The 26,098-nt window shown below is 47.6% G+C and overlaps 5 protein-coding genes across 5 annotated transcripts; 3 read left to right on the forward strand and 2 right to left on the reverse strand.

Moving 5' to 3' along the window:
- Window positions 1-4,673: 4,673 nt before the first annotated feature.
- On the forward strand, window positions 4,674-6,365 carry brlA (C2H2 type transcription factor BrlA; the record flags this gene model as incomplete). Its single annotated transcript, XM_057227660.1, has 2 exons — window positions 4,674-4,686; window positions 4,996-6,365. The coding sequence occupies 2 exons, from the start codon at window positions 4,674-4,676 to the stop codon at window positions 6,363-6,365; spliced, it is 1,383 nt and encodes a 460-aa protein (XP_057087001.1).
- Window positions 6,366-11,137: 4,772 nt separating this feature from the next.
- N7447_003386 (uncharacterized protein) lies at window positions 11,138-14,024 on the reverse strand (the record flags this gene model as incomplete). The annotated part of the gene is made up of 3 exons (XM_057227661.1): window positions 11,138-13,350; window positions 13,404-13,616; window positions 13,676-14,024. The coding sequence occupies 3 exons, from the start codon at window positions 14,022-14,024 to the stop codon at window positions 11,138-11,140; spliced, it is 2,775 nt and encodes a 924-aa protein (XP_057087002.1).
- A 2,149-nt stretch (window positions 14,025-16,173) lies between these two features.
- Window positions 16,174-17,530, reverse strand: N7447_003387 (uncharacterized protein; the record flags this gene model as incomplete). The annotated part of the gene is made up of 2 exons (XM_057227662.1): window positions 16,174-16,797; window positions 16,850-17,530. The coding sequence occupies 2 exons, from the start codon at window positions 17,528-17,530 to the stop codon at window positions 16,174-16,176; spliced, it is 1,305 nt and encodes a 434-aa protein (XP_057087003.1).
- A 364-nt stretch (window positions 17,531-17,894) lies between these two features.
- Window positions 17,895-19,683, forward strand: N7447_003388 (translation initiation factor eIF2B subunit gamma; the record flags this gene model as incomplete). The annotated part of the gene is made up of 3 exons (XM_057227663.1): window positions 17,895-17,945; window positions 18,002-18,131; window positions 18,227-19,683. The coding sequence occupies 3 exons, from the start codon at window positions 17,895-17,897 to the stop codon at window positions 19,681-19,683; spliced, it is 1,638 nt and encodes a 545-aa protein (XP_057087004.1).
- A 2,957-nt stretch (window positions 19,684-22,640) lies between these two features.
- Window positions 22,641-25,000, forward strand: N7447_003389 (uncharacterized protein; the record flags this gene model as incomplete). Its single annotated transcript, XM_057227664.1, has 4 exons — window positions 22,641-23,540; window positions 23,601-24,468; window positions 24,525-24,895; window positions 24,953-25,000. The coding sequence occupies 4 exons, from the start codon at window positions 22,641-22,643 to the stop codon at window positions 24,998-25,000; spliced, it is 2,187 nt and encodes a 728-aa protein (XP_057087005.1).
- Between the last annotated feature and the right edge of the window lie 1,098 nt (window positions 25,001-26,098).

Genomic DNA, 26,098 nt, shown 5'->3' on the forward strand with positions numbered 1-26,098 from the left:
GCTGAATAGAAGTATACCCAAACAGGGTAGTCGTAGCGTCTTAGGCGTTGGCACATAGACTTTTGCCACAATGACCCTGGTTCCTGGGAACCGGGAGTAAATCCATGCAAGGCAATGCAATGCAAGTCAATCATTCACTGGAGGAAAATCGAATTTAAAAAAGCAAATGAATTTTTTTGAATGCCTTTGTGAGCGAACGAGAAACCGTTGTGTGAAGAGAAAAAAAGAAAGACAAGCAAGGGGGTGGCGGGGGTAAACGGGAGGGAGCTCATTGCTAGGTAGGGCACACTAAGAGACTAGGAACACCTACCAAGTGCCATTTTGGGGGTTGTGCATAATCCCGTCTGTACCTATGTTATTTTGTGTACTATTGATCACTTTTGCAGTCTCGATCTCTGATGCTTGCTTCCTATAGGCCGCTCAAGTTCGTCCCTGCATCATCTGGCCCAAATGTTGAATATTTCAGATAAATGATTGTCTGCAATTCACCAATTCTATGAGGCTTGTTTCGCTCTCCTGGAGCTCATAATCAGTATGGAAAATCTATACCCAATCAAGAACTCTCGTCACGATAAACTGATCGGCTCTCGGCTCTTCGTTCTATTTCTAAACGGCCAATCGCAGAAGTACTTTATGCAAAAAGTACATTTATGTATTTATTTAGCCCGAGCACGGTCCCCGATAATACGGGTCCCCGGTCATGTCAGGTCCCCGAATATGCGAGTAGTCGAGCGCTTTGGCTTCGACAGCCTTTATTGGAAATACATATCGAACTTAAGTTGAAGTATTGATACATAACCATAAAATCAAATCCATAATTCGCAATGAATGCCTAAAAGTCGAATGAATGCCCAAGGCGAATAATAGACATTCGTAGTTGCGTCAATGGTACTCAACGGACCTGCAGCACCTGCAGTGCCCCCCAGACACAGACCGGGTTACTACCGGAGAAACGCTGTGCATGCCGAAGAATGACAATGTCAATCATTGATCAGGAACATAATAATAGGTAGTATAATATAGAGGCAAGTATGTTAGGGCACAACCTAGTATTAGATTGCATAAACTGCCACTTATTTGCAAATCCGGTAAAATTTACAATAATACATGATAGGACAGGCAAAAGTGTCGTCATAACGTCGATAGAAAGCCTGCATATCTTGTTGATCATCTGGGCTATTCTTGGCTGCATTCTAAGCTCCGAGTTTCTACCTGAGATCTTCGGTCTTTGAAGAACGGGCGAGAGTGGACGGAGGACAAAAGTTGATAGCTCTACTTGTATTTTCCGAGTACCTGGTACTTCAGAGTCAGAAATCGTGCTAATGCAGCCATATCACTGAGCCCAAATAACGTTTGCTAATTCGGTATTTGGACTGTGCTTGTTAACTGGTCAATCCTTTTGTTTTTTAAATTTCTTTTTTTGGTATTTTGTTGAGGTATGACATACTTTGAAGTAGCTAGCCTAGTACGGACTACCTAGCCTGACTAGTTGAATCCTTTCAAAGTTCTAGCGAATCCCGGAAGCCGTTACCTACCAAAGTTGTGCAACGCCGGCCCGTTTCCGTATCAATATATGATGGTACGCCACCTTGTAGTATATGGTTGTACCGGAAGAGGGCAACCATGTAAAGAGATTGCCCCGTTTCAGTTGCCACAATTGCCACAGTTGGCACGGAGCTGAAACTAAGAAATGCGATCAACAGGGGATCATACATCGCAGAGAGCCTCAATGAGCCAAAGTATCCATCCAAACTCACCCGATCCACTCAGTCCAAATGCTGTGATCATCGAAACGGGAAGGTTTCGATAGTGGCTTTGCTTTCGTCGCACCGAGCCATACCTTAGTCTGCACAGCTGCCTTAGGCTACCTAGTCGCGCCACTGTGTTCGCGGGTGGCGTTGGGGATTGTGGCTTAGCTTACCTGGGGGTGATCTTCAAGCGGGATTTCGTCCATCTCTTCCCTATCCGTGCCTACGGGATTTACAGAGATCGACGGCAATCGGTTTGCCACCGCCGACTGCGGGATTGTTGCCTTTTGTGGTTTTGGTGGACCTCCGTAGTGATCTGAGGGTTTAAGGTATGGCCCCTATAAAGTCAGATTTTGTGGGTTCATTGAGAGAAGGCATATAGGTGAAGATAATTAGACGCAGGGGCGGAAAATTCTCGGGGTATGCTTTTTTGCTTCGGGATTGGTCCTTGCTGCAGTGTGGCCTGAGCATCAGGGATTTGACCGAAAGCTCAGAAAATTAAATTGTCTACAGATAGTATTGGAAGCATCCAAAAGTCTATATCGTACTTGCTAAGGCTATAGCCTAAGGTCCCAACCTGGGGGGTAGAGGCCGGGGAAGCTAAAAGGAAACCTAGAATTCAGAGAATCCCGAAATCTTGGCGGGGTCTGCCCTTCCAGGTTTTTGGGATTCAAATAGAGTACAATAGTCTTGTACAATTGCAGGAATAAATGCAGTGTATCAATATGGCTTGAAGAAGCATGTCAAACCGGTTTTCGAGCTCATGGGACTCGGATAGCTATGCAGGTATACCAATAAAGTATGAAGGATTTTGGGGGGAATAGTGAAGATGCAAGAAATTGACTGGATTGAAGTGGGGGCTAGTTGAGGCTAGATCTGACAGTAGACACAGAGAGCAATAGAGCTCTGGACACACCGATCGACACGAAGACGAAAACGATCGACAAGGGCCGAGAGAAAGAAGCAAGAACTGTCGGACCGAAGAGCAATTCTACGTACTCGGGCTAGCTCAAACCTAATCTGACTTTAAAAGGAATTTATCGATGATTTCTCAACAAATGAGTGAAAATCCCCTAGCCCTATGGCTCAGACTAAACGAACGCTACTGGAGAAAGGCTCTTTCATCTCCACTGGGCCCTGCAAGTGCAATGTGATACACAAGCAAACAGTAAAATAACAGAATTATCATTAATAAGGAGAAGCGGTCGCGAATTCGCAAACCCGCAGCGGAGACAAACATTCGAGGCCGATCGCTATCTGGGCGGGACATGTTTCAAACGAGTCGCCACGGCGTGAAACGAATATCCAAAGAAGAATGCGAAATTTGTGCTTTGAGCGGAACAAATGACTCAGCATACCCAAGTGAGAGGACAATCTCATGATTCAAGCCTCAACTGACGCGTGATGGATCAGGCGCAAGTGCCAACTCGGGGGTCAACACTATCCGGACCGTTGGGACGGATAACTGGGTTTTCTTAGACCCAGTGGGATGGATGGTAGTTGTTCCCCGAGGCGGTTTGCTTTTTTTTCCCTCTCCCATTCCAAGATCTCCGAATGATGAAGTGGAATTATCACTGCGGCCTATAGTAGAGTCGGTATGTATTGGCTTACGTTGAACCGTAGAACCAATGGATTGGGTGGGGAAAAGAGACTAGACTCAATTGGGAAATAAGAAGTATAAAAATAAAAATTCATAAACAGTCCAGGGCGATCCATAACGAGTGACGATGATACTGAGAAATAAGGCGGAGAAATAAGGGAATGTTGGAATATGTGGAAGCTCTGGAATCTGAGATTGCTACTCTCCGGAAGAGATCATGCAGCATCAACCGGGGTCGCACAGACCTGAGTTGGTTAACGTCTGACCTATCGCAAAAGTACGGATGAGATCGATCCAAGCCTCCACCGTCCGAGCGAGCTCATATTATTATTGTCATTTTTGATGTTCCTGGATTTCCCAATGGTTCCAACATTCTATGTTAAAAAAACGCCAGTCAATTACATTGGCTTCATAGTATAATTAATGTTTTAGCCTTCAAGGTTTACCTCTGAGACTCCAGTGGATAGCCCTAGAGGGAGATCAGGGTCTTAGATTTATGATCGACACGGCGTGAAAGTCCGGGGACGATCGACCTGCATGTCCAAATAGACTCTGCTCACATTTTGCGGAACCCTAGACATTCCAATGGAGTACAGAGAGTATGCTTCAGTATTGAATAGGATTGGTGGAGAGGAATAATGGGGGATGCATGGGCTAAAAGAAGAATAAAGGTCGAATTTACATTAAATAATAGGATTATACCAAAAGATAACCGGCAGACTGGGTCCAGAATCCAAAAAAAGATTTTAAAATATTATATTTTATATTTTATATATTCAAATATTATAAAAGAATTAACCAAAAAAAGAAAAAAAAGGTGAGGGATGACAATCCGCCGATCCAAGTCTCTCTCAGCCCAAAAAGGTACCAGGGACAAGCGAACAAGCTTCCCCCCCGTGGATCATTGCTTCCTACTCTTTAAGACAAACACCCTTCCCTCCATCACTCCTTGCTGTGCTTATAATCTCCCCTCCCCTCGACTATACCCCCCTACCTATATCAATCTGAGACCCAACCTCCCCTTCAACCTATTCAAACCGCGTCAAAGGGCATCTAACACCAATATACGCCTATCTTATTCTGGGTTCCATACCAGCCCATTCTATTGTCCTAGTTTGGCAATTACACTCTATTTCAGCGCGAAATAACGCGAAACATCGCGATCAAACCTGCAGCCCTCGAGGAACTTTAGTCGATCCCCAGTCCAGATCCAGCCGTTACAGCCTTTGCCGCGGTAACGGAGGATCTATAGTCTACATTCCTAGCCTTGCTTGGAACCTCACGCGACGCGCCTCTAATTTTGGCTTCGAGTCTGAGCTTAGACCATGGCGTATAGCTGTAAGTCCGATCTCCACTCCTCGGGATTCTATGCTGGACCAATTTGTTTATTTCTGGTCGTTTGTCCTCCATTCCCTTCATCTTTTTGAACATTCTTTCTTTTCTTCCCTATTCTCCGGGACCTAACACACATTCTCTTGTCTTGCATTTTGCTCTATTCTATCCCTATCTTTCTTTTATTCCTTTCTTTTACCTCACTGTCGACCCTTACCCTCGTTCTACTTGTCAATTCCTGGACCTTAACTTTCATTCTACATCCAAAAAAAAAAAACCAGCAAACAAAAAAAAAACCAATACAATTTACTAAAGTCCCTTGGGCAGGTGATACCATCAACTCAGTTGCATCACGATCTTTCAAAACTGAGGACCTGGACGACATGAGACCTCACGGACAGCAAATCTCTGATCGTTTGACTGTTGAAGTTGACTGCCGCTCTCTGGGCCCAAGTGAATGCCCCTCGATGACTTCGAGCTTTTCTCCTTTGGACTCTCCAACGCCCACGCCTACCAGTCTTTACAGCCAAGGCTCAATGACCTCACCCGGGTGGCAGGAGCCTTCCCACTATCACCACGGCCTCCCAATGGAGCGTCGAACTTCGGCTACGCCACTGCGCAGCGCATTCAGAATGGCGGATCTGACTTCGGGCGAAGGCATGATGAATATGCCCTGCGGCAACATGGACCGACAGGAGCAGATGCCCCTCCCCGACTATCTTCCTGGATACGACGAGAACGTCGACCAACTCTGGATTCCTCAGGATATGCCAAAGACATACCAGGAGCCCCAGTTCCCTTATCAGGCCTCGATGCCTCAGTACAACCAGATGGCTCGCAACTACTACCACCGTCCTCAGCAGGCTGGATATTTGCCTGAATCCGCCTCCAACCCTTGCTTGTCTCGTCCGATCTTTAACCAACCCACCGAGCGGATGCCGAACTCCGCCTCAATGACCAATATGCTTCACTGGATGCCCTCTCACGAGTCGCTGGTACCTCAAACGATCACCCCTGCGCAGGTCCAGCCCTTTCCTTCCGGACCCGTGACCCCTCCTTCCTCCTCTTACTCTGACTTCCCCACCAACATTCCAACTTTCAAGTCTCACACTCCTTCTACTCCCCATCGATCTGTTTCCATGGGCACTCCCTCGGGATCAGATACTCCGATCAGTCGAATGTCCGGACACAATGATTACCAGGAAGAGTTCCAACTGTCCCCTGTCTACCGCGAAGGCATGATGCAACGTCACCGCCAACCCTCGCGCAAGTCATCCAAGAAACAGCTCCTTCGCTCCAACCTGAGCCTCGAGAACTTGCCGTCAATCATTAAGCAAGTTCAATTCAAGTGCAAGGAGCCTGGATGCAAGGGGCGCTTTAAGCGCCAGGAACATCTGAAGCGACACATGAAGAGCCACTCCAAGGAGAAGCCCCATGTTTGTTGGGTTCCTGGTTGCCACCGTGCCTTCTCTCGCAGTGACAACCTCAACGCCCACTATACCAAGACCCACAGCAAGCGGGGCGGTCGCAACCGCTACGTCGCGACACTCGATGAGACCAGTCAAGACTTTGATCCCGACTTCCGTGGCCAGCTTACTCCTGACGGTCGGCCCATCTACGGCAGCAAGCTTGAAGATAGCATGCCTGACTGTGGTGAGCTGAGCGTCGATGGCTGGGATGATTAGTCGCACGACCTCGTTCAAAAAGCCAAACCAAAAATCGAAAATTCCGAGAGAAAAAAAAGCACAAAAAAAATACATTCCACGCGAGTTTTTCTAAAAGAAAATATGGAATTATAGAAACACAAAGCAAAAACGTGGCCCTCATTGGGTCGTATTGATACCCCGTCTCCGGAGGATCGACTGCTCTGAAATGGCAGAGGCATTACGGGCTAGATCTCTGGCCGTCCTGGCGTTGTACATGTCTCTTGGAGGATAGGAGACTTTTTTTTTGACTTATTTATTTCCTTTCTCTTGCATAATTTGTTTGGTGCCAAAGGCTGGGAGGTATCTGTGAACATGGAATTTTATCCGGCGTTGCATATGTTTTTTCTGGTCTGGGGGGATCGCCTGGAATAATCATTTGGGAGGACAACCCTTAGGGGTTGGGCGATCGTGTACAATCTGCTACAACGTGTTGTTTAATTTTTTTTTTTTTTTAATTTTTTGCTTGTACTACCACCCGTTATCGGACAGCGATATAATATACACAAAAATCGAGATCTACATTGTTGCACTGCATTTGTATTGCCTCCTGTCCTGTATACCACCCACCATTTTTGAAAACTTCAAGATCTTGGGCTGAACTTGTGTGCTTCAATCTCCTTAACGTCACCTCTCGCACGGTTCCTGATCTCGGGGGAGTTGAGACATGCGCTCAAAATCTTACACATCACAAGACTCGGGGGCTCTAGATCCCTAGTTCCTGGATCTCTCCAAACCGATCTATCTGGTCGATCGTGTGCATCAAATGCCGGACAAATTGAGCCTGCTGCAGTTATCAACATGGCAAAGCTGTACCTGCTACTCGTCTACCCTCGGAACTCTCCAAACTCTCCACATTCCACTCTTAACGGGGCGGCCTGCCCATCACACCGTTTTAGAAACGCCATGTCATCGTCTCTTCACCGTGGCTATGGACACCCTTTACCCACTATCAAAACACTACTGTACACTATTCATGTGGAACACAGTGCCCCAAATACGCACTGCAACACTACTGCAAACCACGTAGAGTCGATACTCCACTCCACCCGCGCCATTTTCGACAGCCCAACATCGCTAGCATGTATCAGATAGCCATGTGGAGCCCAACTCGCCCGTTCTATGTGAAACTCGAAACCCTGCAAAAAAGAAAAAAAAAAACCTACCATAGTCCTAAGTATAGCCTATGTGCAAAAAAAAAAAAAGCCACCAAAGCGAAACGAGAACGAGAAAAAGCAAAGGGAATTCAACATGCTACATTGTACATGCTGCATGACCAAGGATCCCACGATCAAGAGCCGCGCTCCTACGTGCCTGGACTCTGGCCACCGTGGTTGTCCATGCGTCCCTCATTCCTCATTCCCAATTCTGCAGGCATTGGCGCTTTACCAAAAGAACAGTGACGCCCCATGACAAACGTCTATTCGTCTTCCGGACGAAAGGACGAAACCCACCTTTGCTTTTTTCCTAATGATCGTCGTGCATGGAATATCTTATGGTTCTTCAAACTTCAACGCAGGGCCTTGATAAGTTTTGTCCTGCGCATCCACTACCGGCATGTACATTATTCACTCTTGTCTATCACCCTACAAAGCACAACACCCAACATACTGACCTCATTTATTTTCCGATATCAGTGCTATTCCACTAAATCCAAACTGTATTCCTCAACCCTCAAGCCCAATCCCAGATTCCAAATCCTCATTCCAAATACACAATTCTACCGCCACACCGATGTTTGGCACATTGTGCGGTGAGGTGATTATTAGGCACGACGTTAAATTAGCCCGACGCCCATGCCCTGAATGTAGTATACCGTTACACCGCGCTATGTATATGCCACGCCGTACAAATTGGGAATGGGAGTCCGGGCGTCCCAATGGCATGATGTGTGGGAATGATATCCATCCGCCTTTTCACTCTATTGGTTTCCATTCCTTGATTTTTTGTCTTTTGTCATGCACAATAGTACAGTACCTATGGGGATAATTTCTGGAGATGCATTTCCTAATAGGGCTACTAGGTCATGTGCAACGAGTGTATCTTTGTTTTCCCCGTTAGTTGTTCTTTTAGTTCTCGATTGCGTGCTCGAACGATCGGTGAACTATTTCCGCCTTGATCTGCCACACAGAGATCTCACTGCAGCGATGATGAACTCTCTTGTTTTCTTTTCGTGTTTATTAACCTTCCTAATTTGGTACTAGATAAAACGACTCCATTATCAATGTAATGGTGTCTATTTAGACATTCCAGGAGAAATTCTCCCGGCCCACTTGATTGACTACCGTCAACACACCGCATCGGCATGTCTGTGCGCGTGGACTTGGATGACGAGGCTAGAAGCATAGGGTGAGACATTATACAAAATTTAAAACAGCATATCTCGACAAAAGTACTCCGTACAAACCTTCTATTCCGCAGCATCCGAGTGAATCGTACCTATGTCGACGCAATGCCTATCTAGCTTGACGCGTATCTGCGAGGAACCCTTTTCGACTGGCGTCGCATACACGCTATACAGATCTACACACTAACTAATGTGCCGAGATTACTCCATACATGCATTGGAATGTGATATTAGAGCGGCAATGAAGTTGGTGTTTTAGTATGAGTTATTTTCTGGGTGATTGTCTGTTTTATATGCGATGCAACCCCAATATTATCTATGTTCTATAGTAGCAGTGAAGATCTCTAGAAAAGATCTCTAGCTGTTCTCATTCGCTCGGCTTGGTTGATCCTTGGGTGATGTGCGGTGATCTTCATCCCTAGCTTCGGGTCTTCAGTTGGGATCCGCTCGGCAGTCGATATATTTTCATTGGTGCCTGATATCCCACCTTGCTTTAATCCTGTTAGCTAAAATTGTTTAATCTCGTCTATTTTCGCCATACATATTAATGGTGATCTCGTTACCATTCAAGATGGACTTGTAAGCCAGCTGTGTCCTCCAACCAACAGACCAATAGGTCTACAGCCTAGCCCCCGCTCCACAACCTTCCCTATTGTTGAAAAGTTATATACAACCGTTTCCTTTCCTGTACGATACCACTTCTAACGTCATAAGATAACAAAATCCCACATGAATCCATCCTTCAAATGTATATTCGGCTGTTAAGACATTTCCTAATCGGGAATTGGCTTAGTCACTCGACCCGCTCGCGCTGACACACCGTTTATGTAATCACACGATATAAAAACTCAGCGCACCAATTTTCCATAGCTCCTTCATATTAAATCCGACATCTTTTGTCTGCCGCTCGACACTACACCGACATACTATGCAAAGCCATTGCTCAAGAGATTAATGTCTTCTCTTTGTCATTGGCTTTAGCTTTGTCTCTATACACCCTCTCCATCTCGCGAGACAACTCTGGTCTCTCCTTACTATGATGATCACCATTTCTATTTGACATGAACTTCTCCATGAATGTTTCAAAAATATCAAGCTCAACAGTCTGAGTAATGATTGACCAGAGAGAACAGTCTCAGGAAGTGTCGGCCGCTGGCGGTCTATTTTTGCTTGATACATACTGACGGTGTCTTTTGATATCCCCCCTTTTTAATAGCTTTTTTTGATACCTTATGTATCCAATTGAATACTTACAATCATTACCTGTGCCTTTTTCTTTCCCTTTTCCCACACAGCTTTGCAGCTTATAGCACGGATGTCAAATTGCGATCCGGCCCTTTCATGGCCGCGGTCGCGCCGAAGAAGTGCTTATATCGAAATGGAGATTTAACTATTTCCCTCGCCAGTGAGTACTAGATTTTTGTCCTACGGTTCGTCCGAGATGGCAAACATCCATTGAAGATCTGGAACATCCCTATTCGTATGCTTTTATATTTATATGGAATGAATTTATCAGTTGGACGAGAATTACCGGCCTTGAGTAGTCTTTTAGTAGTCTTTTAGTAGTCTTTTAGTAGTCTTTTAGTAGTCTTCAGGGGTCTTTCCAAGTGTCTGGCCAGTTACTCAAGTATCATCTTTTAGATTCCTTTTTCAACCCTCAAATGCAGATGACTTTCTCAGTATAAGATTATGCTGTCCTTCATGCTTTTCTTGCTCTAGAATTTGAACTAGGTTTGAGAAGACATGCAAAGCAGCATTGGATGTTTTGTGGTGTTAAACCGATGTCAGATATGCCTAGACTGCTGCTGGAATTCGTCAAGGTCTCTGCGAGTGGGTGTGGAAGATCTAGTACCTCTATTATCGACACTTGCAAACACACGAGACCAATCTATCAATGTCTAGAGTAACAAACAGAATCCAGTTCTTGCATTTAGTGTTATCAAATTCGAAGTATTTCCACAATATAGTTTTCAATTCAAACCCCATAGCCGCGTGATATCAAATAACTCCTGTACAGAATGGTATCGAGTCTGATAAATCCCAGGGTTCCCACCGAAAGCCGCGCCCAAATAGTACAATTAAAAAAAAAAGAATAACAGAGTAAGGAAAATCCCATGGCAAAATAACGCCGTCCTTTCCAATCTCCACGATGCCTTGTCCCTGTACAAAATTCCGGGATTTCAAAACAAAAAACCAAAAAAAAAATAGACAAAAGAAGCCAAAGCCAGAGACAGTGAGAGGTTGCTAACCAATGATTCACTGTCGCTGGGTAAATGCCCTGAAAAATCGACTTCGAGCCAGGTTTTACACTGGTGAAATTGTAAATGTGGAAAAACTTCTGTCTTCAGAGGTTATCAACAATCTCTTAAGTTGACACGTCGTATCAGTGCCAACAGACAGTCTAGCCTCACTGGTTCATGCCACCCATACTATGCATCGAGCCCTGTGCTTGCATTTGCTGGGCTTGCAACGCAGCCCGCTGTTGCTGCTGTTGCTGTCCGCCATCCCGCTCGCGTCGCATAACCTCGGAGACCCACGCTTTGGCGGTCTTTTCCAGCCCAGGACCATACTGCTGCGCAATATTGGAAGGATACTGGTTTGGCGGGCCGTACTGAGCCATGTACCGTGTCGACATATCATGTCGCATGCGAAGCAGTCGTTGTTGGTAGAGCTGGGTGTATCTTTGTGCTTGGTTTATGGGCTGTCCATTTTGGCCCATTTGGCCACCATTCGCTTGTGCAGCTGCCATCAGCATTTGCTGCTGCTGCTGGGATGATATCTGCTGATTGCCTTGGTGTGGCTGGGGTTGCTGGCCTTGCATCTGCGGGTGCTGGCCTTGCTGCTGCTGCTTGACTATTTGCATTTGCGCATATTGAGCTCGCATGAGCTGAGCCTGGTATGCTTGTTGGCCTTGTTGGGTAATTTTAGGAACACCCTGATGGTTTTGTTGCTGTTGCTGCTGCTGTTGCTGCTGTAGCATTTGCTGTTGATGAGATTGTATATTTTGTTGAGCGTGGGCATTGGCTTGCAGTTGGGCTAGCTGCTGCGGCGTGAACTGATTGTGCTGCATATGTCCTTGCTGTTGCGCCTGAAGAAGCGCTTGCTGTCGGTGTTGTTGTAGCATCATCTGCTGTTGTGGCGTGAAGGGCATGCCCCCATTCATTTGTGGCGTAGGTGCCATCCCCTGATTCATCACCGGAGTCTGACCCATCGAGTGAGTTGGACTGCCATGACCCATCCGCTGAGTAGGCGTAACATTACGCATAATTGGCGTGGCATGCGACATGGCTGGTGTGCCCTGGGTCATCTGCGGAGTGCCATGTCGGCTTGGTCCTTGCTGACTTCTCGAAGGTGCCATCGGGTGGCTCATAACATTCGGATGCGCATGCTGTAAAGCAGATGGAGGTCGCGGTGGGCTGCCAGACCCAGATGCGGTCATTGTCATTGGAACCGCCTGCGGCATAATGTTACCAACCAGTGGTGATGAAGTGGTATGTGGGGTCTGGTTACGTACAACAGGCGAAGACTGTTGGCCTTGGTTGACGCCATTGGGCTGGGCCATAATGTGACGGTTTTGCTGTTGTGCAGCGAGTTGGGCCTGCGCCTGCTGGGCAGCGAGTTGTTGTCTTCGCGATTCCTCTTTCGCGTGTTCCTCGGCTTGCCGTTGCTCGATCGCACGGCGCCGCTCTCTCTCCTGCTCCTGCTGCTGTCTCTTGGCCAACTCTTGCTTCAGCTTCATTTCGTGTTCACGTTTAGCCTTCTCCTCGTGTTGCATGCGAATCGTTTCAAGTGTCTTGAAGCGAGAGAATCGGGGTTCGAATGGTGCCACACCACCCGCATCATCCACGGCAGCAGCCTTAGCAGCACCGCCAGGACCAGAAGCCGTGGGCTCCAGGCGCTCGTCCATGATGAGCATAAATCTCTCCTCTTCGGCTGCCAAGGCTTCGTCCGCGGCCAGTTCGGCAACAGTTCTCTTTCGGCGCTTGGGCAAGGGTGGTGGGTCGCAATGCAGTGGGCTTTCCAGGTGTTTGAACAGCTCCTGGGCGGCTTCAATGGTATGCACAGGATCCAAGAATAGAGGAGGCGCCAATGCCTGTATCATTTTAGATTCGCATTCCAAAAGATCTTCCGGTTCAACCAGCATTTTCTGTCTCTTCGCGACGTGTCCACGATCCGGCTGACTGCCCCCAGGGGTGGCTGAGGAGCCAGAGGAGCTTGATTGAGCTGGCGCTTTGTTGGCTCTCGGGTCGGGAGTGGTGACCAGCAGTGTTAACTCTGCCTGCAAAGTTCGGGCAGTGGGATGGAGTACTGTGGTGAATACACGAGGCTTCACGGGAGCATTTTTCTGACTTGTGTTGCTGCTTTTGCTGTCCGCCTGGTCACCAATCGCCAGACCATCTGTCTGTTGACTAGCAGTCGGTGTCCCATCGACCTTGGTGCCTTGCGTAGCCGAGGTGAGCTGATTCTGCTTTGGGTATGGAACGTAAGCAGATGGGGTAACATGTTCGTTATAGTTGTGTAGAGAGAATGGTGTGTTGTTCTCGTTAGATGAAGTCGTAGATACTTTTCTCGCTTGTGCCGAAGCAGATTTGTGATCGATAACACGGACGATGAGGCAACCTAATAATGTTAGCAGGCGGGTAATTGGACTATCTGTCAAAGCCGATAAGTACCTTCATAAAACCGCACACCGCCTCGCAGAAGCTCCTCGATCAGATCATGTGGAACAGTCCCGGCGCGAATGTGCTCGATGATGACCTTCATCTCGGAGTTGTAAGGGAAGCTACCATCTTGCTGCTCAAATCGGAAATGTGTAGGATGCAAATGCACGATAAGGGATGGAGGACATTTCGAATATTTCTTGAGGATGTAGGATGTAGTTTTCACTATGACAAGAAAGTCAGTGATCGCGCATTGCCATTGCGACTGTCACGGAAATCATTACCATATGGTTCTGGTGCTTTTTTCCCAACTCGGTGTGCGTCATCTATGGCAGCAGTCCTCGTTACTGGCCGGCCAGAGCGTGAGGACTGATCCATCGGTCTTTGCGACTGGTTCCTGGTCCGATTAAGGGGGCCTCTAGTCGTGGAACTCGCCACATGGGCCACGCCGTTTGTAAAATTGGAACTTGCGTTGACAGAGGCACCCGTAGGAAGACGTTTTGCGGCGGATGTTGGCGAAGATGAGAGGTGCTGGCCCTTGACTCCGTTGACCGCGGCCTGGCCGAAAGGCGGGGGCGGCCGCTTCATCTTCTGGGTATGGGAGGCCGGCTTGGAGATTGCGGTCGCCATCATATCTGCGCCGGTTGCGCAACCAGGGCGTGACCAGTGAGTTAAGAATGCGACTTATCGGAATGCTGATTTGATAATGTTGAATGAAAGCCGTGCTCGGGAAATGAATGAGATGGCCGAGGAGCGAGACATGTGGGGATAGGCAGGGCGGCACCGGTCCCCAGCACAGCTGGAATCAATGCGGAAAATCGGCGGGTATTAACCGAGTGGGATTAAAGAAAGAAAGAAAGAAAGCACCTGTCCAATAATGCTGCTAGGAAGGGGTGAATCGGTGAAGCCTCTAGACGAGGATCAATTGATGATGCCAAGCCGTGGTTCAAAGTGAAGTTGGTCACATGATCCCTTCCTAATTAGGACTAGTCTGAATATATACAATAACGAGATACAACAACAATGAGACTGATTGAATATACAGGTAGATGAATCAATGCCTGGCTGGCTCCCTTGTTCTACTGCCTAAATATTCCATGTGATAGCTAATGCTCTGTACATGTTAGAGCTAAGTGAGCTGATTTTGAGAGCTACTATCACTACCTTGACTTGGATATCACATGACTGTGAACTGGGCCCACTTTTCTTGTTCCCCTCCAACCATCCTCATCTCCCTTTTAGTTACAGAAGACCTAACTAGTTACCTCAGGTTAACTACGGAGTAGTTAACTAGTTATTTAGAACCTGTCCCTTTCCTCTCCAGTCATCCTGAGACATCCCTTTCTTCCCATTCAGTGTTCGGTTTTTTTTCTTATCGTTTCTCTATCCCACCCAGTTCACCCAATGGCACTGTTTTGTTGAACATGTTAGACCTGGAAAGCTTAAGCCCTTCTACTTCGTCGGATCTTTCAACGTACAAAGAAAGATATATCTGAATATCCTTCTTGAAAATTATCTACCCTTAGGACTGGACGATGAGAGCCCTCAATTTCTCCAAATTGTCTTCAGTTACTTACCATCAGATGGACAATGTAACTTGATCGACGATCTCACCCATTGCCGACGTGACCACGGAATACGGCAACATGCAGCGAGCGTTTAGAAGTTTCAACCGAAGAACCTTGAAACCCTTGACATCGAATCGGCATCACGAGCAGATCAAACGAGACTACGCCGCAATTGTTTATATCGTGACGGGTTTTAGTGTGCTGTGAGAGGAGCTTGGGATCGCAATACCCTCTGCCCTCCTGGACGGGTTCCCCATGATCTGGTTGCTGCTCACATACTCCTTTTTTCGCTCGGCGCCTTTCGTACGGATGAATGATCTCCCCTATCTCAAGTATGGACAAACATTTTTCGCTGTTGCCCAAGTCTGCGTTCGCGTCTCAATTTACTCATTGGTGATGTTGATCGTGAAGATAACATCATCACCATCGCTGACGTTTTTCACAACGACTTCGGGAAATTCCGTTTTGTCCTTGAACCTTCTACAGTCACAAATCGCTATCATTTGACGAAATTTCTAAACCACTCTCCCCTTCTGCGTTACCCTTAAGAAAGCTTTACTACTTTTACTAATCATGATACCCGATTTCCATTGCCGAACCCTGAGTTCCTCGCTGTCCATCCAGCCATCTGAAACATCCTAAACGCCAGTGGTCGTAGCAAAAAGATTGAGAAATTTCTTCAAGATTACTCCAATGCTCGTACTTTGCTGAAGAATGGCGGTACAACAGACATCGCGAGCTTACTATCCGTCAGTCAACTTTCAGTTCTAAGCTCATGTGGAAACAAAATCCAAGACAACGATTCCACTACTAGGTTGCAACCAGAACGCATTCAACCGAGAATTACAGGCGAGGAGAATCAGAATCTCAATCAGATGAATTGAAAAAAAACAAAACCGACCTTATGCCCTTTGCACTACCTTTCTTGAATATTCTCGAGTGCGAACTGAACCTTCCAACGTCAAGTCAAGTGGGTCAGCATATTTTATTGATACCCAAGTTTTTTATCTTATTAGCCACCAACTTGGTCCTAGCCAAGAGCCAAGCTTGTTCAAACCCTTTCAATTTCTACTCTTTACAACACTACTAGGAACTACAGTAAGAATTACTGTAAGAATATAAGTATAATCATAAGGGGGTTTGAAAAAAAGACAGGTATAGACAAGCAAAAAAAATATCAACATTAAAATCATGGGGTCACCTTTGGACCTAACCTAGTCATGACCACTCACACGTCGTCGCCAGTCATCTCCGACTCGGACAACGTCAACCACATCAACGCTCTTGCCGAGTCCTGTGATACCCTCCTTTTGCCACCACTTCTCACCCTTTTCGCCAAGTGCTGACTCGTCATCACTGTCAATAAGCCCACCACGGCCACCCTCGTCTCCGACCACGACGATAACCTGGCGAACCCAACGAGTGAGCTGAGTGACGGGTTCACCCACATCTCCAGTCAAGGACTCTTGGACATAAACAAGTTCTGGGAATAGGTGGCGAGCGAGGTGCACATAGCCACCAGGGGTGCTGAAAGGCATGATCATGCTGTCCTTCTCAACAAGCGCTTGTGCCTGTGTGTATAATGTTTTGAAGAAGGGAGATGTGCCCTCCAGTTCATCGTCCTGGCGGGGTTCGACCGGTGTCAAAACCCCAGAGGCCAATTCCCCGACAGAAGCTCCTTCTTCGGTGCCAATATTTGAATAAGACGAAGCCATAGAGGGGGTGGTAGGAGGTGAGCCCCCCTTCCTGATGGCGTGTTTCAAATCTGGGGCATAGATCAAGACAAAGATCTTGGAGTTTTCCACATCGACATGTTCAGGGAGATGGGATAGAATCGACTGCAATTGTCAGAAAATCCTACAGTGGGTATCAAGGGCGAGGAGTGCTTACCGCATGTTCAGAAGAAAATCCGTCGGGGTCAGCCGATGAAACCGAGGAGACCACAATTGCAACGGTCTTCTTGTTCCTGTTAACTGTATTTGCTGGACGGCTCGGTAATCCACCACTCATAGTCGGCGCAACGGCGCCTTGTTGGCTTCGCTCGTGGGCTCTGGATTGAGCTTCCTCCGACCATCTGGAGTGGTCTTCGTAGTCACCCTCGTCTTTGTTATCTTCACGAATTGAGGTGAGAGCGCCACCGACAAAGGCTCCTGCAGCAGTCACACCCGCCACAACTCTTTTGCTGGCGCCATCGAAGATCTGTTGAGGGCTAGGCGTGCGACGCAAAGCACCTTGCATGCGAGCCATCATACTATCATCATAGGAAGCATCTCCAGGCAGTATTTCAGCTCCTGCGCTTCGGGAATAATCTCCAGTAGCATAGGAAGGTGGAGGGTAATCACTTCCAGGTCCTACAGGAGGCGGGTAAGGGCGCCCATCTCCGTGGGGGCGGTCGTCTTCATCTTCGTCGTCATTTCGTTCACTCCAGATCCAGGCTGCAATGCTAATAGTTGCAATTCCAGCAGTCAAGGCCAAGGGGATCCAGTATCCAATGGCGGTTCGTCCGCCGGTTGAGCTGAAACCAGTGCCGGCTCCGCCGCGACGGCGCCGAGGATCTTGAGGGAAGGACATTGCGATTGCGGGTATCCAATTAGAGGCACATTTAACGGCTATTAATCGCGGTCGCAATGACTCGCAGGTCGCATTTCACACGTCGATTTGCAAGATAAGAGGTTGGGAAAAGGGGAACGAGGGAAAGGAGGCAGACGTCTCTCCTCGGACCCCAGAAACATGTGGCTGGTGATTACCGCGGGTGTTTACTTCTGTTTGTCCTGTTTGCGTCTTGTTAAATCTGGAGGCGGGTCGGCATCACGTGCCATTTCCCGCTAAGATTATGTAAGTGGTTTTTTTGACTCCTCCAAAGCAGGGCTTATCGGTTTTAAGAGAAATATATGACTAGGTGTGAGAACTCGCAAGCGCATTGTTAGTTCAGAACATGCCTCACTCAGTACCTGTGCCCCCAACGGGCCTGCAAGCCCTAATTCTCGTGAGCAATTAATTTCCCTACATATGTGTCGAAGCAAAAGCTAACAAGCAATTAAGTGCGGTCCCGGTGTATCGCTCAACACATTCACTTCGAACCCCGAGGAATACCCCAAATGCCTTATTCCTGTAGCCAACCGCCCAATGCTTTGGTACGCCTTAGACTGGTCGAAAAGGATGGGCATCACTGGTAAGCGCATTCCCACCGTCAGAATAGCATGCGGGGCATCCCATGACGCCATGTGCTCTATCGCAAAACGTCGGATGGAAGACTGACTATTCTAGATGTCACTTTGGTCACTCCTCCCTCTTCGCTCGCTCCCCTCCAGGCCGCTCTACGACAGAACCCACATCTTACCTCACTTCCCTCGCCCTCAGTCATCGCACCAGCGGACCTCGAGATGACGACTGGTACAGCAGAGCTCCTCCGTCTACCAGAGGTGCAGACTTGCATCAAATCCGACTTCCTTCTATTGCCTTGTGATCTAGTTTGCGAAATACCCGGAGAGTCTCTGCTTGAGGCATGGATGGTGTCTGGTGGCGAGAAAAATCGTCGAAATGGACTCAGCATGTACTATCAGACACAGGGTCGGGAGGAGAGTGTCAAGGGCGAAGCTACAGACTTTTTGGCAGTCGCACCACTTGAGCAGAGTGAGGCTCCTACCGTGTCTCATGCCGCGCTTCGTTCCTCGCTCTCAAAGCTCGTCCTCTCTATGCCCATGGCCACATTGAAAGAGAAATTGGAAAATGACAAGGGCTTCCTTGTGCGCCACTCCCTGGTGGATACGCATGCGCAGGTAAAGTTGCTGACGACATACCGTGATGCGCATATCTACATCCTACCTTACTGGGTCAAGGACATGGCTCGTCTGAATGAGCAATTCCAATCCGTCGGTGAAGACTTGGTTGGATGGTGGGCCAAATCGGAATGGCAGCAAGGCCTCAGCGACAAACTGAAGATCAACGAAATCTTCCAGCAGAAAAGCCGTCGCCAGAGCCACGGCCTCACTCTAAGTGAGAGTGAAAGCCACGACGGTGAATCCATCGATGGTGAATCGCTGGAGGAAGAGATTGATCTACAGAGCATGAGCACTACCAAGTCCACCCCAGCTAAGTTCAGCACAGCTGCATCAGACCCTCAATTCGCGTCTCGTGTCAAGGTTCCCGCCTCGCAAACTGTCGAGACTCCCAAGTTAAATCTACCACCGATGCTCGCTTACGTCCAAAAGGGCACAACGCCATTTGTTCGACGGGTTGATTCATCTGCCATCCTTCTCTCTACCTCTCTCCGTCTTGCTAAGCTGGAGTCCATCGAAGAGGTTGGGCGAGTCGCTTCGTCAGCATTCGCGCATGCCTCGAAAGTGGCAAACACCGCTAGCATCGCCCAGCGTTGCACCGTTACGAGGAACGACTGTCTAGTGGATAATAACTCGACGGTTGAGGAGAAGTGTGTGATCAAGGAAACCATCATCGGTGCTAATTGCCATATCGCCAGCGGTGCTCGGTTGACTCGTTGTTTGATCATGGACGGTGCTGTTGTTGGCGAACGCTGTCAATTGACAGGTACCATTGTTGGACGCCGCAGCAAGATCGGCCGGGAAACCGTGCTGAAGGACTGCGAGGTTCAAGATGGAAACGTTGTTCCTGATGAAACTGATGCCAAGAATGAGAAGTTCATGATCTTTGAGGGTATTGACGATGAGGACGATATGGATGCTTCGGGTGATGACCAAGATTATTGATTCGAAGTATATTTATCCTGGCTAAACATTTATGAGATAAGATCCATGAGATCAAGATCAAAAATAGAATTTTATACCCCAAGTGAAAGTTGGAAAGCCTGACACCATACCGGGGGAGATCCGAACAAGATAGGCTAAGAGGCTCATAAATACCACAGTACACAGTTGTGTAATGCGAATGGCCAATGCGTTCCACCTACTTCCCCGGATGCATACTAAAACTTAGCACTTGCACCAAGGCAAGTAGTGCAAGCACGGGACCTTTGGTAAGTTATCTTGGCAATGGAGATACTTCGTAACTGACATATTGCATGAACTGTGCTCCGCACGAATGAGCAGCTTTGAATGTCATTCTCTGGGACTGGTTTGCATCCACCCACCCAACATCAGACCATAGCGTGGATTCTCGGGATTTGGAACGCGATGCTATAAAAGGCACCGTACGGTATATTATCGGCAAGCAACAAAGACTCGAGTGATCACCGAAGCGATATTGAGCTCCACAAGTGGAATTTCTTGTCTTCTCCGCATTTATTTCGCGACACCCTTAGTCTGTAGCCGAATTGCTACCCCCTGATCAGCCACAGAGCACCGTGCATAGTATTGAGGGTTTCCCCGTTGAATAGGAGATGGGAGATTAGATTTCAGTGCACAGAGCCATGGGGTAAATGAAACGGGGGCGTCAGGATGCTTAATCGATGATTTGCGGCATCAGACGCGCCCCCTTCCCCTCAGTGTGCAATTTAAAAAAAAAATAATAATAATAACGCTAATTCCAAGACCGGGAAAATTCGGTGTCAACCTGGATGGAGACGGATATGTGTATTCTCCACTGTAGGTTGTACGGAGTTGATAAATGGTCTAGTATGATTTGGAAAAAAGTGAGCATATCAAAAACACCCGTGTGCCGATCACACGGGAAGTTATGTTGCGGAATGTGGATCGACGGATTGAGTGGTTTGCAGCAAGTGGAGAGGGAAAGCGGGACAATTTTGACGTGGAGATTTTACATTGTACGATGTCCCATGAATAGACAACGTAGATAAGAAGTTGCATATAAGCCCATTGTTACTCTGTACGAAGTAATGGGATGTGCATAAGCCCGGAGGCACAAGCACATCCAAAAGGAAAAAGTGAGCGACTTGGACTAAAAGGTCCAATTCTCAAAGTGGCGCCGTATCAATAAGCTGAACTGAGCATGATAACAACTTCCATTTCAAAATAGTATTCTAGGCCTCGTACATTTTATTAAAAGTTTAGATCAAGTTAGAACCGTAAAAGTATAATGAAGCAAGAGGATCATGGAAATAGTTCCAAAATTTCCCCGGCCATAGGTACAGAAGAATTCAGCCTCACGTGCGACCTTTGTCTCAGACTTCCGAAAACGATATAAAACGATATAAAACGATACATCCATGGTCCGTCGGTAGCCGTGGACTGATATGGAGATTAGGTTAGTGGACCATCACAACCATGGAAACAGCTCGGACTTTTTACCAAGGTTTGGGGAGTTCTCTATGGTCTGATTAAGGCTTTATAGACACAGTCCGTATAACAGATTAATAAGTACGATACTGTATGTACTTTTTAAGATGTTTCAAACACATGTGGATTCGAAAAGCCGAGATAGATACCTTAGTGTACGCGCAAATCGCGGGACGTGGCCGATCGGACATCTATGTAGCTTCCTTTGCCCACGTTCTTTGCAGAAGCCTTGCGTCAGATTTCGGTTTGACAGGGAGATTTTCAAAGGTACATACGGACAGGAATAGCTCTACAAAGTAGTTATTTGAATGGAATATTTTGGCTTAGAGTGGAATATGCTATGGAGATGTCTAAGAATATCCGATGGAGCATTAAGGGGGAAGCCCTATGATTGGCACATAAATTTGGAGGTCGGGCCCCTTTTCTGAACGGCTTCAGGAGGTGACCCGGTATAAGTACCGGTAGTAGATACAAGTAAATAGTAAAAAATAAGTAGACAACCAAAGGAAAAGTAAGTAGTAAATAGGTAACTAAATAGTAATGGCAAAAAGTAGACTGGATTTGTAAGTAAATAATACGGGGGAGTACTCCGTAGAGGATAAAAAGATTACGTTGTACTCCTGTATCATGCAGAGAGATGCATAAGCATAATTAGTTCATGACAGGTTTTCTTTTCTCTATTATTTCATGCTATTTCATGCTATTTCGCTATTTGATTCAACTCAATTCAATTTGATTCAATTTCAATTTCATTCAATTTCTTGGAGTGCGGACCTAATCTACCCCGTGTCTACCGCTACGTGATCTCTCCTCCCACCCCCCTCTTATTTTCCTTTCCTCCATCCTCCCTTCTTTTTTCTCCCACTTTAGTGAACAGGCACATTATAGTGTCATTGTCATTTGAAGGTTACGGGGTTCTTTCTGTTTACTCTCTCTCGTTTTTTTTTTCTTCTTGTACATGGCTCTCCTATTCTAGAGACGTCTCATCATCCCTAGGGATCTCTCCTTTTTTTTTTACCTTAACCTCTTTTCGTTTCTTCCAACTCGCCTGGTTTCGAGTTTCCTTCTTCTGGCATCGAGCGTCCTTTTTTTTAATCGTTGTACTACTATAGTCTATGTCCACGTTACTTAGAACAGGTATGATTACCCCCTGGCTGACGCGGTCCCTTATCCCCCCCAACGTGCACAGCAAAGAAACAAGAAGAAGAAAAAAGCAAAGCACGCCCCTTTCCTTCCAACTCCACCTTTCATACATTCAACAACGTGAGAGTCTTATTTGAATTGTGATGGATAGCTGACAGCTCCTTGGTCACAGCATCCCATCTCGTTCCTCGGATCCCTATTTGACGCGAACACAACTCGGGCTTTCTATCTATTCTCTTTTTCTTTTTCTTTTTTGCAAGCTGCCTCAGATCACGACCCTGGACACTCGTGATTCTTATTCTTTTGAACAATTTGCTAGAGAGAACAATATGGCAGCGTTGGTTCAAACAATTCCGCAACAGAGTGGCACGGTACCTGTTCTCCAGACGCGTCCTTCTTCCTCATCAGGCACCTTCTCTTCTCCACCCCAGCAAGGCTCTCGTATCCAGACTATGTCTTGGACATCATTCAATACTGGTAATTCCGGGAGTTATCGAGCGGGCCACCCGGTTGTGGCTCCTTATGCCTACAACCCAAACATGGGCCAATCCACCCAAAATCGGCAGTCTTGGACACCACACCTCCGTCCAGAACATCGCACCTTTTCCGCACCTACTACCCCTCAAGTGCCGGTGAATCCGACATACACCGGTGCCAGCCCCCGATCCCCCCATCTTGCAGCTGGTTCTGTATCCAATTCCTCTTCCCGTTCCTATGTTTCCAAGGACGACAGCGCACTTCCCTCACGGCAACCCAGGAGCGACCAGCCGCTCCGTCCCCTGTCTACAGCCAACCTTCCCTCCCCCTCTTTGAACATTTCCTCCTCGAAACCCTCCCCGAATCGGTATCGCCGCACCCCTCAACGAGCGGAAGCCGCTGCTGCACCACCATCCCCTGCGGCCCCCTCACCAATTCCGACCGTGACAGTCGATGATGTTGGTGGCCCTCGAGCAGCTCGACCGAACCTTCATAATCGGGTCTCAAGTGTGGATGATTCATCTCATGTCGAAAGGGCCCAGCCTGAGCGATACCGACGAAGAAGCCTGGGCAATATGGATACCGCAGCGTACCCAAACTTGTCGCTAGATTTCCCGACTTCATCTTCCTCTCAATCTCAATCGGGATCCTACGACTTCATCACATTTGATACCAATCAACGGCCTGCTTCCGCTCACTCTCAGCGGGACAGCGTGGGTAGCGTTCACTCGACACGCTCGTCGACCTCCTCGGTAGGATCATTTACAAGGACTCGTGGAAATAATGCGGGACTAACGGTGTCTATTTTACAGGCACGAGAAGGGACGCCATCGGAATCCAACTCCGCCACTAGCAAGACCGGCAAGCCGGAAGACAAACGTACCAGCAAGCCATCGCCATTATCCCAACCGGTATCGACACAACCCGAAGCCCTCGACCCCAACCCTCCACCCGAAACTCTGAAGAAGCCAACCCCACCTACACTGGATTCCCCCGCCGCGAAGCGTCTCAATGATTTGAAAAATGAAACGAAACGCCCCGGGAAATCACGCTTGAGACGGGCTTTCTCGTTCGGCAGTGCCTCCGAGCTCCTGAAGACATCCGCGCAAAGCAATGCTGCCAAGCGGGAAGCTTTTGCCGCGGAACAGGCGCGCCGTGAAGCTTTGAGGGAACAATTGGGCCCGGAACAGGCCGCCATTGCCGAGCAGCAGGAACTGAGCGGACTAGGTGAAAGCATCTACTCCCATCAAGGCCACTTCTTCACTGGGTCCACCGATAACCTGTCGGTATCATCGACCGCTTCATCGGCGTCGATGATGCTTCGCAAGATGGGCAAAGGCGTGAAGCGCTCCACTCGCTCATTAGTTGGGATGTTCCGTCCCAAATCGGTGGCCAGCATCAGTTCCATGGAGGGTGCGGCTCCCGAAGCTTCACCCCCACAGATCACTGTGGTGAACGTCGAGGCAGAACGGGAGAGCGTCGTTGTCAACCCTGACCCTGCAGATTTACCTCGTGGGGGTACTGTCTTCCCCAAGTTTGAGGGCAACGCGGATGTCAGACGATCCGCTTCCATTCGGGAAAGAGCCGCATCAGAGAACTCCCAGTCGCGTAAGAGCATTGTGGGAGGAGACCGAGAACGGGCAGAAATCCTGGCGGCCGTCCGGAAGGGCATCTTGAAGAGTGCGTATTTCCACACAATACATTTGATGTCTTGGCGTACTGACTGATCTGGTTAGAAACTCACTCGGACCTCGGTGTCTCTTCGCCTGCGTACGCACTCGCCGGTGGTGACTCACCGCACTCTAGTGCTCCTCCAACACCCGATGAGGCGGCCCGATCCCCTGCCCACCAAAATGATCCGGTGAAGATTGCCGGGGAGGACTACTTCCTCTCGAGCGCAGGGCGGTACTCGGCTTCTGAGGCCAAGAGTGCACCCATTACCCCATCCACTGTTGGTGGTAGAAATATCGTCTTCAGTCCTCGCATCCAGTTCCACGAAACTTGGCCTAGCGGCGAGTACGATCGACGTGGAGAGATTGCGACTTGCAACCGTCTCACCCCGCTGCTTGCCCAACAGATTCGGGAGGAGATCAATAACTTTAAGATGGTGAGTTGCTTGCATTGTTTTTGTACTTCAATTGTGCCAATACTAACAACAGTACAGGAGATGGAAGTCCATGAGAATTCCAAGATCTACACACACTTCATTTAAGTTTTGGGCGGGAGTCTCTAGCGTTGCTCGGTGACCTGAACCTAGCCATAGGTTTCTATCCACCGAGCCTGCATTCTTGTCTAGACATGCATCAATTCCGGCGAAATAAGGTGTTTGATGATTTCTTCATCGCGTTGAACAGAAGCTATGCTGTCCGGGCGGATCTTAATTGATTCTATGGATTGGTGTACTCTCTTCGGAGCGATTTGACCAATACAATCGTGCTTCCGGCGGATATTCCGTCAACCAAAAAACGGTGGTCTCTAGCATAGCGTCCATCCAAAACCTGAGATCTTCCTATCTTAGGCATCGATCTAATGAATGTTCCTCCTACCATCTAATCGGTGTGGCGGTGCATAGTCCTCACTTTGCCGTCGATTTTTTTATTTTTTATTATTCTGTTCTCTCTATTCTGCATCGTGTGCATTTGAGTCATTGTCATTAAGTATTGGGAGCGTGGGTTACTGGACTGTTTTGTTCTTTCATTTTATTTCAATTTTCTCTCTTTATTCTCCTGTCCTTCTAGCACATCGTTCCTCATGGTCATCTCTAGACCCTTTCATATCTATCACTCACTAAGCTCCTCTGGATCCAATGTAGAAGCCTTGTTGTATTCCGTCTCTGGCATGTCTTCTTTTGTATCTCTTGGGCTGTTATATTGTGTAACTGTGTATAATGGGCGGTTCTCGTCGGCTGCGCAGATTCAATTTATGTTGCTCCTTCTGATTATTATACTATTACTGTAGTTCCTAGTACTGTTGTGTTTGTAATAATTTGGGGCATAGGGTAGATACACGAGATCCATGTTGTATGCCAAAATTATTTCAAAAATATATATTTCCATTGTCGATCTCGAGATTTTGCACCTTGCCCTGTTCTCAGGTTGCAAGCTAACCCAGGCAAAGCAATGATGATATACCATCAAATATGACTAGATTATAGAAAGAGTCTGAGAAGAAATATCTGAACATTTTCGACTCGCCACATAGACAAGAGGTACATCTAGTACCAGTATTTACCAGTAGAGTAGAAATTGAAACCTTTTGAATATGGTTGGCTCTTGGCTCGGACACCAGGTACTCTAAGGCGACCTCGCAA

Source organism: Penicillium robsamsonii (genome assembly GCF_028829455.1).
Source record: "Penicillium robsamsonii strain IBT 29466 chromosome Unknown utg000002l_segment0_segment0, whole genome shotgun sequence".
Classification (NCBI taxonomy): Eukaryota; Fungi; Ascomycota; class Eurotiomycetes; order Eurotiales; family Aspergillaceae; genus Penicillium; species Penicillium robsamsonii.